At 37.7% G+C, this 15,175-nt stretch overlaps 1 protein-coding gene across 2 annotated transcripts in view; it reads left to right on the forward strand.

Moving 5' to 3' along the window:
- ZNG1A (Zn regulated GTPase metalloprotein activator 1A) overlaps positions 1–15,175 on the forward strand; it is a 75,854-nt gene that overhangs the window by 6,117 nt on the left and 54,562 nt on the right. Inside the window, exons 2-4 of one of the 2 annotated variants that reach the window (XM_074280661.1) lie at positions 6,862–7,071; positions 12,924–13,010; positions 14,559–14,655. In XM_074280661.1, the coding sequence (XP_074136762.1) occupies positions 6,864–7,071; positions 12,924–13,010; positions 14,559–14,655 (392 nt within the window). In that variant the 5' untranslated portion in view covers positions 6,862–6,863. Of the gene's footprint in view, positions 1–6,736; positions 7,072–12,923; positions 13,011–14,558; positions 14,656–15,175 lie in introns of those variants that run through there. The other variant, XM_074280660.1, reaches the window with a different exon arrangement.

The following is a 15,175-nucleotide window of genomic DNA, read 5'->3' on the forward strand; positions in this document are numbered from 1 at the left end:
AAATTCTTGTATCTGACATTCATGGCTGGATTCTTTGAGATGACAGTGTCATTTAGCCCTGGGACCAAACATGGATCTAAATATTCTCTAATCTCTATCTTGCTCAGTTTCTCCAGTGAATGAGATGAGGTGAGATCTTTCAAAACAGTTGTGAAAATTGAGTAAGGCTTCATCTACTTCAGAGTTTGAGTAGGCCTGAAGGACTTTGAGGATTGAGTCAAGGGTATAATTGAACCCCCTTCCTGCTATCCTCCCATGACACAATTTCCTCCCTATTTCAGTCAAATATGGGCAACTATCTACTTATTGGTCAAGTTCGATTTCTGGAGCTTAGAATGTAAGACTCTCAGCCAATGAGGATGAGGGTCAGTGGTGGGAGGAGGTGTTTTTCATTAGAGATTGAAGGTGCTGATCCTGGAGATCCCACAGGAGGCGCTTCCTGTCTTTGATTGCTCTTAGGGTTGGGACACCCTTCTTGCAAGAATGTACAATAAACTTTGCTTTATTCTAGAGATCTCTCCAGCTTTTTTTATTAAATGGTGTTCCCTCACTATTTCTGTACCACTCAGTTTTGGGAGCTAGTCGGATCCATTACTTGGTAAGTGAACTCTTGGATGCTAGCAGGAAGGTGCCTTGCCCTGATTTACGCAGCCCGCCAGCGTCCAGGAGTTTCTCCTTGCTCCCCAATGTAAAATGGGCCCGAAGTGGAGAAACTCAGAGAAAAGCAAAGGGAGAAACTCCACTGTAAAATCCCAACCAGATCAGTCAAGTAATTTGCTTTGCAGCAACCCAGAGCTAAGGCAGGAGTCCCTTGAGTCTAGTTACAGATTCTAGATTCTGGAGGGGGCTCTAGACAGCTTCCTGTGAGCCCCTTGATCTGGAGGCGGCTCTGAACAGGATGAGATAGGCTAGGCCTTTCTGGGTGACTGGAGTTAGTTGGTGACAATTGATGTGTTTGGCCATTTTGGAATTTATATTCCATCCAAATTTAATGGGTGTGGCCCAGTCCCAGCCAACCCTCTCGAAGAGAAATGAGAAATATATGAGAAAATACCGGTAGATAGTCCCTTGGGAGATAAATTAATTGGAACAAACTGCCAAAATATGAAGGGGGAAAAAAAAGGCAAGAAAAAGATGATAAGATATTGTTATTTTGTTGCAGACTGGGTGTGCCAAAAGGATTAACCTGATTAACCTGAAGGGAAGGGAGAGGATTTAATTCCATTAGCCTTTCCAGGGGCCTTCCAGGTACCTGGAGGAGAAATGTCTATTTTGAATTTTCTCCTCACAAGAGTGATGAGGTAATAGGGAACCTCAAAATGATGAGGTAATGAACCAAATCATGAGGTAAATACCTAATAATGAGGTGTATATATCTCAATAGGATTAAGTGAGGTCTAGTGGCAGGATTCGGGTCACATGGAGCTCTCCTGCAACCCCCTTAGGATTTGGCGCAAGGATACAAAGTTAAATCCGGTCTAGTGGCGGCGAGAGTACCCTGTAAATGAATTTACAGGTCGAAAACCTAGATAGGTAAAAGATGTTTATTGCTAGGTTTGGAAGCAAGATTAAGGTCTGGTTAGTAAAAGGCATTAGATAGAGGAAGATATACGCCGAAAGCGGCAGGGACAGAGAATCTCTGATGCAAGCATCTTAGCTGGCATCTTTCAAATCTCTGAACCCAAGATGCTTCTAGCTTTGCTCCTTTTATCTGCTTGAAGAAATAATGGGTGGAGCTCAGGTTAATTCCTTGAAGGCCAGATTTTTGACGGGCTTTATCCAAGCCAGCTCAGATCCCGTGGGGGGGCTAGGTACAGCCCAAACTGGATCAGATACAGATCTTTTCCCTTAGGAATATCTTGTCCCAAAGGTAGATCAGACTAGGAATCTTAAAGGGGCTACGCCCACAACAAGAGGAGAGGGCATTAGTGAGGTGCAGCTATGAAGGAGTGGATCAGGAGAAATCCTCCAGCTGCAGAGGTAGTCTCAGCTGACCAGAAGTATCCCTTAGTAGATCCCATTTGGATCACAGTAGCCCTGTACTTTGGGGAAATATGTGGGATTGAGCCAGGGAAGATGGTGGCTTCCTTCCTTTTCCTCCCATGTGTCCTGACTGCAGCAGGGCCACGTGGGCCAGGGGAAAGAAACTGTTATTTAGTGAAACTCATTATTTTAAATATGATGGCAAAAGTAGTTTTGTATTATTGGGAATTTAAAGCTGTGTTTGGGATTTTAAGTTAAAATATAGGTTATTAAAACAAAATGCCAGTAGCTTAATTTAGGGGAGGTTGTGGTTGTATCTCCCTACTTAAATATGTTGTTTTCTAGAGATATTGGGTAATTTGTAACTGAGTTATGCCTTAAGTATTTGTCAGCTTTTGTCAGCATGTATAAGTTTTATGAAATTTGGTTCAGTTATTTGCGAACCTTGAAGTGTAAAGCTTAAAATATATAGATATATATTTTTTTACTTAAAGACATGGGACAAGAAAGATTGATTAGCAAAAGCAATTAATAGTTTAAATGGAGCTATGATATGTTGGGGTCTGGAAGCATGGTGGTGTGGGGGAAGGGTGACCACGTGGAGAGGTACCTGATCAGGTGATCTAATCCCCCTCCCCCCATTAAGTATAGTTTTTTTTTTTTTTTTTTTTTTTAAATAACTGCAACTCCTTGCTGGTTTAGATATTAATATTACTTCTATTGTTTAAAGGAACAGCCTACATTTATATGGTGTTAATAATTGAATGTCTTATTTTTATTTTTCAAGTCTAAAGCTGTTCTAAGGAGTTTGTTGGAACTGTAAGTTTTCTAAAAGCAATTCATTTCTACTAAAATCTCATCTGACTAAAGCAGATTACTTAATGTTTATTTATGTGCGTGATAGTCTCCTTGTTTAAGGAATATTTTAATCTGATCTGATAATTTGATAGGGTTATTTGCAAAAATTTAATCTTTTTCAGAATGAAGAGAATATTGATGTTAAATCTGAAAGATCTGAAAGTTTCTTTTATGTGGAAATGGGATGGACAACATGTGATTTAGAATTTTTCTTTGTATTGAGTATTTTGAAGGCAAAATAATCTGTGTAATGTTAAACTTAGAACCATCTACTTAGATATGAAAGATAAACTGTATAATCTGTGAACTTTCTAGGATGAATCTTTTACTGTGATTCTTGAGAACTAGATTCACCTGAAGCCTTGATTAATGATAATTGCTGTAGGAGATAAAATCTTTTGGGACTGTAGCTAATTTTTACTTGAAGTTTTGAATTCAGGTATGACTGTCTGCATAGGTCATCAAACTCCACCATCTGAATGTGGAATGGTTAAAAATTAGGACAGTTACCTGAAGTAAAACTGCCTTAAATAAATCATGCCCCTGATTTTTCCTCTTATATCTGTAATCAGAGCAAGTGGTCCATGAGATGTACAATACTGGGACCACTCCCACTTTGCCTTTCTTTTTGAGACAAAGCTGGCAATCTCTGGAACCCCAATCCTAGACTTCTGACTATAGATCTATATTGTCTTCAGATGCTTTTTTCATGTTTTGCATGATCATGGGGAGGGCCTATATGGAAAGAACTTTTGACATTCCAACAATTCCCCATTAAATATACAGAGAAAATGAAATGAAGGGGAATTCACCTCAGGTGAAAGGAAGGAAACTTATAGATCAGCTTCCCATGCTGATCCTTTACTCCTGACCAGTGGCTTTCCTTCCTAAAGTATTAGATCCAGTAGCCAAAAGGATGGTTGACTTGTGTACAAGCAGTAGCTCTCTTGGTAGAAGAGAGCAGGAAGCTCACCTTTGGAAGCAGTCTTATAGTAAGTGTCCCACACCAAGTTAGAACAATATTAAATCAGAGGGCTGGGAAATGGCTCACAGATTCTAGAATGTTGAAACATGAGGCAATACTATTAGAAAAGGATGATCTAGTAAGAGAGGTACTGGAAAACATTCTGGAATGTAGCAGTAATACATGTAAAGGGACATGAGATGGGAAATTCTTTTGAGGCAAAGGGAAATAGATTAGCAGATGAGGAGGCCAAGGGAGCTGGAGACCAGGAGATTTCTCATATAATGGCTTTGATACCTGTACTTCCCCCTTGTCTACCCTCTCTTTTTTAAGAAAAAGAGAAGGCCTCAACTCTTGGAGCAGTTGAGAACTCGGAAGGACGATGGCTCTTACCTGATGGCAAAGAGGTACTGACCAAAGCAAGTATGAGGCAGGTCCTTCAGCAACTGCACCAGGGCAATCATTGGAATGTCCATAACCTGTGTGATGCTATGTTGACAAGGTATGTTTCCCCCGGCCCATATACTATGGCCCGACACCTGGTGGATGGCTGTCTCGCTTGTTGAAGGACTGACAAGGCTGTTCAATGCCAGATCCCAAAAGGGGGACGACCTCCAGGAATCAGGCCATTCCAAAGCATCCAGGTGGATTTTACTGAGCTGCCACCAGGGTTGCCTCAAATACTTGCTGGTCATAGTGGACCATCTGACTTCATGGGTCTGGAGGCATTTCCCTCATGCAGCTTTGGGTTTACCTATTTCCTCATGATAGCCATAGAAACCAGACCTTTACCTTCTAGAGATGAGAACCAGTTCCTCCTGCTCATGCAGAATATAGGGAGAACTTTTAACTTATCAAATTGTTGGATCTGTGTTGGATCCCAATAATTAAACCAATGCCAATGACTACCTGTCCCCTTAAGCCCAGCTTGGGTCCTTAGTAACCGATCCCAAAGGGAATATATACATTGGGTACAGTTATCAATGGGGTTGGTACAATGTCACCCTAGGGACACCTGGGAAACATGGGACACTGTTTCCCACATTTTGGAATACCTTTAACCTAATAAAGATCAGTGACTTGCCAATTGTAGTTGGAGGAAGGAGCAAGGTTTATAGAAATGTCAGTATGTCACCTTTGGTGGGGGAGGCCCCCTAGGGACGAGAGACCAACAATATTACCCTTTTACAAGGAATAGTTCAGACATATTTCCAAGGGAACAACTTGCTCTAAAGGGTCATTATTGGATCTTTGGTTTAACTGCCTATACTCACCTACCTCTTAACTGGACAAGGATTTGTTATATTGGACTCAGGCCAAAATTTTCTTTCTTCCTGAACAGGCAAACCAATATTTAGGGATTCAGTCATATGATGATTTGGGAAGAGGGAAATGGAGTTTAGATACCTCCATTACTCAGACTGGAGATGCAAATGGTTGGGGTGACTCCTGGCCTCCAGAAAGAATTGTATGAGCCAGCCACTTGGACTCAAGATGGAAATTGGGGATATAGAACTCCATTATATATATTTTGAACAGGATAATTAGGCTTCAAGCAGTTATTTTAGAACCAGACTTGTGTTGGATTATTTGTTGGCTGAGGAAGGGGGAGTTTGTGCTAAACTAAATTTATCAACATGTTGTATAAATATTGATGGCATGGAAATCTAGTAAAAGAAATCCCTAAGAACATTAGGAAACTTGCTCATGTTCCTGTACAGACTTGGACCTCACTGTTCAATACTTCTTGGTGGTCCTGGTTTGGGAAAGCTGGTGGAAGCAGCTCCTTTGGTTCGGCCTTATAGCTCTTAGTGGTGTTATATTACTCCCTATCTGCATCCCTTGTTTATATCCCTTGTTCTGATTAATAACCAGAATTGTCCAAAACTCATTATCTATAATGGTTAGATTGGAAGAGAAAGCTGAAGGATCTGTTGATGGATGTTATTTATTTTTTAAAATTAATTTATTAATTTATTATTTCCTGAGGCTGGGGTTAAGTGACTTGCCCAGGGTGAGATGTAAACTACTCCCCCCCAAAAAAATTAAATTAAAAAAATGGTTAATGTCAGACTTTTGGAGCGGTTAGATGCTGCAGATATTTACTGGGCTTGGAGCCAGGAAGAACTGATTCTTTTGAACAAATGGCACAGCTGGGCCTGGAGTTAGTAAATCCTGAGATCAAATGCAGCCTCAGTCACTAAGCTATGTGACTCAGCAGGGAGAACCCAATTATAAAAATGGAAATAATAACAATTACTTTCCAAGGTTATTATTTAAATGATATTTGTAAAGCACAGTGCTTGACATGATACATTAGAAACTTGTAGAGGTTCATTTACCCTTCTTTCTAGTCTAGTTCTCTTTCCAATACATTATGAGACACCACAATATACCTGATGGGATTTGCAGTGTTTGAATCATTTTAAAATGGGCAAGTCACCTTTTCTGTTTTACAGCTTTTTTTTTTTTTTCTTTTTTTTTTTCTAAGAAAGCCCATGTTTTCTGGCTTCAAAACTTTTAGAAATAATAATTCGGTCAGTCCATTCACCCACCCGCCTGTCTCCTACCTCTTGGCTCCTATAACCTGGTGCAGTGGCCAGCCTAGTACCTATCTCCCACTTGCAGCTGTCAATACTGTGGTGACATCAGCCAATGACAACCTCTTTCCAAAAATGTGTACATACATCTTAAGTTCTCTATCTACAAAGGACTTCAGAGTGCTATGCCATCTTTTATATAGAATCCTGGAGGAAAGGGCGGGGCCATGACTGGTACCTTACGTAGTCTTTCAGGGCGTGGCCATCAAAGGACTAGGAGAGGAGAGGTCAGCGCACTTCCGCTTGGATTTGGAAGGGTGAATAGGCTAAACGGTCTCGGAGGACGTGACTTCGAAAGATTGTTGCGTCTGACGTATGAGCGTCAAGGGGCGGGACTTGGGGCGTTCTTGACGGCGTGCTTGACGGCGTGCTTGGCTGGAGCTTGGGCTGTGTAACGACCATATTCCTGCACTTGGCTGTGTGACTTGTATTATTTTCTCCCCCTCCTTCCTTCAGTGATGCTTAGAATTAGTGGCCTCAGGGAAGAGGAAGAAGAGGAAGAGGAGGATTGCCCGGAGCTGGTGCCCATAGACTTGCAGCAGCAGCAGCAGCAGCAGCAGCCGCCACCGCCGCCACCACCACCACCGCCGCCGCCGCCAAAGAAAGAGGAGGAGAAGCCTGATCCCTTTGCTAAGATCCCGGTCACGATTATTACTGGGTATTTAGGTAATTAAGCCAGTTAGTAATTTCGGGAACTCCCCGCTGCAGACTCGTGTTAATAACAGTAGTAATAACACTACGATGATAATAAATGAAATAGTAACAAGAACCACGAGGAGTTTTTCCCGTTCCTGGAATAAAACCCTCCTTTACTCCCCCAGGTAAAGGAGCTCCGCTTTTTAGCAACCAGATATAGTGGAAGGAAGGACAAAAAAGGAGGAAGAAAAAGGAACTCGTTGGATGTAAACATGGCTTTGCACTTAAGTTCTTGAGAGTACCTTCCTGGCCCGTAGCCTCAGTTGCCTATGAAATGAAAGGGGGTTGGATTTAGAATGAGTTTCGTGTGTGTGTGTGTGTGTGTGTGTGTGTGTGTGTGTGTGTGTGTGTCCGGTGTAGATTGTGTGTGATGGAACACGTTTAGAAGTCTGAAGTTTAATAAGTTACATAGTTGAAAATGTTAAGATTTCAGAAATTAATGGAAAATAAGATCTCCCCATCCAAGTTCTAGCACCTGTTTCCTCCCCCTTCCCCTTGTATAGATGTATGTGTATGTATGTATATACATACATATACATAAACATCCATATTATATCTTTGGACCCCAGGTCCTTTGGACCAGATGATCTCTAAGGTCCCTTCCAACTGTTAAATTTTGCCCTCCTTTACAGATAACACACAAACAGACACACATATATACATATGTGTGTGTGTGTGTGTGTATAATAGCAAAATACTTTATTTAAAAATTTTTTTTTTATTAATTTTATAATTGTAACTTTTTTTTTTGACAGTACATATGCATGGGTAATTTTTTACAACATTATCCCTTTCACTCCCTTCTGTTCCTAATTTTCCCTTCCTTCCCCTCCACCCCCTCCCCTAGATGGCAGGTAGTCCCATACATGTTAAATATAATATATTCTAGATACAGTATATGTGTGCAGAACCGAATTTCTTGTTGCACAGGAATAATTGGATTTAGAAGGTAAAAATAACCTGGGAAGAAAAACAAAAATGCAAACAGTTTACACTCATTTCCCAGTGTTCCTTCTCTGGGTGTAGTTGATTCTGTCCATCATTGATCAACTGGATCCGAATTAGATCTCTTTGTTGAAGAGGGATTCCTCCATCAGAATTGATCATACAGTATTGTTGTTGAAGTTTATAATCTCCTGGTTCTGCTCATTTCATTCAGCATTTGTTCATGTAAATCTCTCCAAGCCTCTCTGTATTCATCCTGCTGGTCTTTTCTCAATTCCATCTTTTTTATTTTTTTTTATTATTTTTTTTTATTTTTCCCTGAGGCTGGGTCAAAGGACTTGCCCAGGGTGATACAGCTAGGAAGTGTTAAGTGTCTGAGATCAGATTTGAACATTGGTTCTCCTGAATTCAAGGCTGGTGCTCTATCCACTGCGCCACCTAGCTGCCCCCTTTTCTGGTCATTTCTTACAGAACAATAATATTCCATAACATTCATATACCACAATTTACCCAACTATTCTCCAATTGATGGGCATCCGTTCATTTTCCAGTTTCTAGCCACTACAAAAAGGGCTGCCACAAACATTTTGGCACTTACAGGTTCTTTTCCTATCTTTTTGGGCTATAAGCCCAGAAGTAGCACTATTCTGAATAGCAAAATACTTTAAAAGCATTCTTATTAAATCTAAAAAAATGGCAACTCACACACATATACCCCAGTAAAGTAGGTGCTAAAGGTATTATTATTCCCAATATATAGGTGATGAAAAGTAAGGCTCAGCGATTTAAGTGATTTGTTGAAGATAATATAACTTGTAAGTGTCAGAGATGGGGTTTGAGCTGAAGTTTTTCTGTCACCATGTTGAGCAGTAAAAATGCATAGGTTTTATGTATAGATCACTGGATTGGGTATCAGAGGACCATTGTTTAAATCTAGACAGCATTTTTCTGTAAAATGAGCGGCTTGGGCTAGATGACCTCTAAGATTATCTTATATTTTACTGAAAAAATTTTTCTGAAGGCTCTCTTTTCTCTCACATTATCTAGAACCCTTGCCACTATCCTCCTTTCTCACATAATGAGGTGGCCCTTCTCTCTGATAAAGCTGTCTCTTTATATACCCAAGTGATCCAGTCCCATCTCCTTTTCTACAGCAGATTGATCCCTTTATCTTCCCCACTTATTTACCTTCAATTTCTCTCTGTCTGATGCTTCTAAACATATCCAGATACCCCTCATCATCACTTTATTCATCTATTCCTGCTAGCTACCTTTCCTTAGATTTGTGAGCTTGGGCAAGTCACTTAACTGTGCTGTTTGTAAAATTTTGTAAAATGAGAAAAGTAAGTATTTGCCTCACAAAATTGTTGTTAGAATCAAATGAGTTAATTTTTGTAAAGGGCTTTGCAAACCTTAAAGTGCTAAATGCTTGCTATTATTATCATCCAATATCTCATTCCTTTTGTGTCTAAATTTGAAAAGTTCATCTACAGTAGTTATCGCCTTTATTTTTCTGCACTTTCCAACGTTTGGCATCCCACTTCATTCAACTGAAACTTCTGTCTCCAAAGTTACTATATTGAGCTCTCTCTGGCGGTCCAGTGACTTGCCCAGCCAGTAAGTGTCAAGTGTCTGAGGGCAGATTTGAACTGGCACCACCTAGTCTCTTCCAATGATCTTTTAATTGTCAAATCTAATGGCCTTTTCTTTATCCTCATCTATCTTGCCTTTTGTGACCTTTGATACCGTCAATCAACATCTTTTTGAAACTCTCCTTTAAGTTTTTGTGACTTTGTTTTCTAAGATCCTTTCTTAATTAATTCTTGGTCAGATTTTTATTTAGATCATATGTGGTAACTAGGAGTGTCCTCATGACTCTGTCCTATGTCCTCTTCTCCTTCAGTATCTAAGTGAGATCTGCTGAGGGTCAATTCCAAATAAATTTTTTTTTACATTTTAAATACAATAAAAACAACTTAAAAATATGAAAAATCATTCTTGGAGGCTATACAAAACTGGCTCCCAAGAATTGATTTATTTCTACTTTGATGATTCTCAAAGCTAGTTATTCAGCACTAATTTCTCTGGTGACTGATCTCTAGTCTCCCAACTCTAAATACCTATTAGCTACCTTGAACTGGATGTCCTGGAGACATCTCAAACTCAACATGTTTGAAACTAAATTAACTATCTTTCAAACCTTCCCTTCTTAACTTCTTTATTACTGTAGAGGGTACTACCATCCTTCCAGTCCGTCAGGCTGGCAACTTAAGTGTAATCCTTATCTCCTCATTCTCTTCTCCATTCACCCCTTACTCCCTCATATTCAATTTGCTGTCAAAGACTGTCACTTTTACCATTTTATAGGGCCCTTTTTCTCCTGTTGACGCTGCCACTCCTCTAGTGCAGGCCATCATCTCCTTCCATAGTGTTATTGCAGTTGCCTGTGGTAGGTCATTCTGACTGAAGTCTCTCTTCACTCTAGGCTGTTCTCCATTCATTTGACAAAATGAGTTTCCTAAAGTGCAAATCTGACTTTTGCTGTTACGGCCTTAATAGATTCCAGTGACTCCCTATTACCTCTACTGTCAAATATAAATTCATAATTTGCCTTCCTTACCCTACTAACTGCCTCTATCCCCACTCCCACATTTTTTCTAATCTTCTTAGTCCTTACATATTCTCTCTTCATATAGTCTGATCTTTTGATACCAACCTCCTTACTACTGTTCCTTGAAGAAAACACTCTACTTCCCATCTCTGGGCATTTTCATTGCCTATCCAGTTGCCAATCCAATGCTTGGATTGTTCTCTAACATCATCTCTGCCTTCTGACTTCCTTCAAGATCCAGCTAGAATCCCACCTTGTATAAGAAGCCTTTCCTGGTTCCTTTGAATGTAATGTTATTGTTTATCCTCTGGTGATTATCTCCAGTTTATCTTCTGAGGCTTGTTCGTTTGTAGTTTGCCTGTTTCTCCAGAACAGGGACTGTTTTGAATCTTTTTATTTTATATCTCTAGCACTTAGAACAGAATAGGCACTTAATATATGGTTATTGACTGTCTTATCCAGTATCCCTTCTAGTTCTTGGAGGAATTTCCATTTAAATTGGGAATGGTCTCTGAGCAGGCATCTCTTTGCTTCCGTGATCCCTCTTTCTCCCTTTGGTGACTTCTTCATCTTGAGGAAGAGCACTGAGCAGCCAGCCCTCTTTCTCCATTTACACCACTCCCAACTCCCCCTTTTCATATGTTGTATTGTCCCATTAGACAGGGAACTGTCTATTTTCTTGTATTAGTTTCTCCAACAGTACAATGCCTGGTACATAGTAAGTGCTTGATAAATGCTTGTGGAAGAATTGACTGAAAAGGTCAGATTATGACAAATCTTTAGGTGAACTTTAATTTTTTAAAGAATGTCTTCCAGGGGCCTCTAGGTGGCGCAGTGGATAGAGCACCAGCCCTGACTGAATTCAGGAGGACCCGAGTTCAAATGTGATCTCAGACACTTAACACTTCCTTGCTGTATGACCCTGAGCAAAAACACTATGGGAGACTTAACCCCAGCCTCAGGAAAAAAAAAAAAAAAAAAAAGGAATGTCTTCCAGTTTCCTATGACAGACACCTTCTTTATAAGTAAAGGATGCTTATTGGGTGAAGAAGTTAATAAATTGAGTTATATCTTTTTCTTTTATCTTAGTTTTAGGTTTGCAAAACTTATTTTTAGGCATTTTTAAGGAATTATTTTTAAGATGTTCTGGAGTAATTTTATTCTAACCATCATTGCCTATGTGAATATTTATAAAACTGAATTTTTTTTTTTACAAGCATAGTTACATTGGGAGTTACTTTGAACAACATGGATCATAATTTTATATTTATTCTGATTCTTCTACATGGTAATAAATTAGGTTTAATCTGCCACCTACTGGATGGAGATAATATAGCAAGATTTTATTTTTCACAAATCTCTTTTTCCTGACTTAAATAGTATTAATACCTCCTCTAAACCTAGCACAATTCTTGGGCATTTAATAAAAACTTTTGTAGAATAGCATGAATAGTGCTCCTGTTATACTGTATCAGCTTGTCACTAGGCATTTTGCATTTTAAATAAAATCAAATGTTAAATGTTAAAAGTGGATGTTTAGCTTCAAATTAGAGAGTGGAGAAAAGTAATTTTCAGTCTAGAACTCATAGTACACTGTCAGAATATTACATTTTATGATCTAGAATAACAACATGCTTGAATATCATTTGTATTCATGATGCCAACATAAAAATAGTTTTTGAAATAGCTTTCATTCTTATATTTAATATTTAATTCCATGAGTTTGTTTATATTCTTTTAATAGCCTATTACTTTAGTTGTATTCTGTCTCACTTTTGAGAATACAGTTTCAGTGGAGCACAGAAGTACTTCCTATTAATTGTATTAGATTAAATCTTTTGGTAGGCTTTTGGCCATTTAAAATTTCCTTTAATCTTTCTAGTGAAGAGAAACACTTTAAAAATTTAAGGCATAGGGGCAGGTAGGTGGCGCAGTGGATAGAGCATCAATCCTGGAGTCAGGACTACATGAATTCAAATTTGGTTTTAGACACTTAACACTTCCTGGTGGTGTGACTTAGGCAAGTCACTTAACCCTAATTGCCTCAGCTAAAAAAAAGAAAAAAAATTTAAGGCATATTATTTGAGCAAGAGAATCAAATGAAAGTTCTTAAGTGCATTGAGGGTCCTAAAATGTTATGAAATGATCTTAGAATAATAATTTTCATTTTGGACTTTTTTTTCTTTTCTTTTTTTTTATTGATGGGGGTAGGAAACAAATGAAAAATGGAATCTGTGATATTGAAACTAGTGTAATTGTTTTACAGGTGCTGGGAAGACAACACTTCTTAATTATATTCTAACTGAACAACATAACAAAAGAATAGCAGTTATTTTAAATGAATTTGGGGAAGGTAAGTAAAGTTCTAAAAATTGAAATCAGAGGAATCTAGGACAAAGCTGAATTTATCCCAATGGTTAAAAATTTAATAATTCATATATAAAATAAAGGACATTATAAATGAAGCAGTTTCAGATGAGGATAAATTTGAAAGTTTAAATGACAGTACAGATATGGGTGAAAAAAGTGATTTTGTGATACAATAGAAGTTGAAACCAAACAGATTTGATTTTCACATTAAATAACAAAAGTGCATTTTTGACTATTCTAGAATTTTCAAGGACTAGAAATATACTAGTCTTGAGATTTTTTTGCCATGGTACTCTAAGCATAATCCTTATTGTTATTTATAGAGAATGGCTGATTATTTAGCTTTGGCCCACATTAAGAATGAAAATCCTTTTCTAAAACCTTTTGTAATCAGTGATCTAAAGTTTAAAGGTTATAAAGTTTAAAAGACAAATTTTCATTTTGGTTGATCACTATTAGTAAACTAGTAATAGTAAACTATACTATGAAACCTATTCTGGTTCTATCTGTATTTTTGTTAGTGGAAAAATAAAATAAAAAATTCTTTTACTATCACTGTCATGTAAGGATCATGGAGAACCTACTATGTTGCTTGGTGAGGGGACTATCTCTTGGAAATTGTACGAATATGATTTTTAAAGTGAGATTTTGTTTACAGGTCTAGAGCAATGCCTTAGCTAATTAACTTGCTTTTTCTTTTCCTTTCCTTTTCCAAGGGACTTGTTGGGTACCTAGTTTTAGAAAAATGGTTTAATGAAAGAGTTTTGGGGAGATGGATCAAACCATATCAGTTCAACACACCTACTCTGCTCACTTGGTCATAGAAAGTTGCCTGAGGCACTGAGAAGTTAGTGAGAACTAATTCTAAAGCCATTTTTTCATACTTGAACCATGCTGGGTACAAGTTAAGAATAAGAAGCAGAAACCAGCTGGGCATATCTGTTAGGAGTGTGATGAGAATTGAGATCAATCCGAGATATTCTGTTCCAGAAACAGAAAACCCATTTTCATTATAGACAATAAATAATATCTTTACGATTGTTACTTTAAACTCAAAGAATGGGAAGAAATAGGTACCTGTATACTATTTTAAATATTTTGACCTTTGGGATGAGCATTGGTTTAAATATTTCCCTTCCTTAAAACTTGAATTTGTTTGAATTTGAATTTTCATTTATATTATAGTAATCTGTTTTAGCTTTTATTTCCATGTGGGTTTGTTTTTTAAGCAAACCAAAAAATGTAAAACAGGAAATATCAGGAAAGCTGAGCTAGTAAATGAATTACAGTTCTAGTAAGCTAATAATCTATAATTACATATAATTTATTTTGGAAAAATTCATTTTATTTGATGTGTAGTTTAATGTTTATTGAAGTGAAAACAGTTTTATTTTACAACATAACAACTGGACATAGCTTGATCAAATAATAAAATACTTAAAAATTTATTTTGGGGGAATAGTTTTTTAATCTTTCAGTTCTGCTTGGTTGATAAACAGTTTAAAGATTGTGTTGTTGCTTTGTGTCATAGGAAGTGCATTGGAGAAATCCTTAGCTATAAGCCAAGGTGGGGAGCTATTTGAGGAATGGTTGGAGCTTCGAAATGGTTGCCTCTGCTGCTCAGTAAAGTGAGGAATATTTATGTTACATTACTTCAAGTTTGTCAACTTTGGGTTGAGTTTTACTTCATTTTCTATTTTATTTAACTTCAGTAATTTTCTTAACACTAGCTAAAGTAGTTTTCTAAGAAGTCATTTTAAGTACTTATTACTTTTTTATGTTTATTTGTTTTTGCTAGTAATTTAGTGCTAAGATTTTTTGAATATATGATGGATTTATGATGCTTTAAGTTAATTAAATTTAGATTCTTTTCAGGTAACTATGATTGTAGATGTAAAAAAAATCAAGTAGTAAAAATGTTAGTTATCTTTTACTTCATGTTTTAAATCTTCTCAGAATGAGAAACAACATTTTGAGATGATAAGAAATTATGGTAATAGCTGAACAAAAAAGGAGGAGAAGCTTATTTTGAACCAGTTGTAACATTTACAATGATGTCAGGAGAAAAATACAATAACTGTTAAAATTATATGGCAAACAATAAAAAAAATTCTATGTCAGTGAGATATGACTCGCTGTTGCTTAAGT

The sequence above is a fragment of the Sminthopsis crassicaudata genome, chromosome 1 (assembly GCF_048593235.1).
Source record: "Sminthopsis crassicaudata isolate SCR6 chromosome 1, ASM4859323v1, whole genome shotgun sequence".
Classification (NCBI taxonomy): domain Eukaryota; kingdom Metazoa; phylum Chordata; class Mammalia; order Dasyuromorphia; family Dasyuridae; genus Sminthopsis; species Sminthopsis crassicaudata.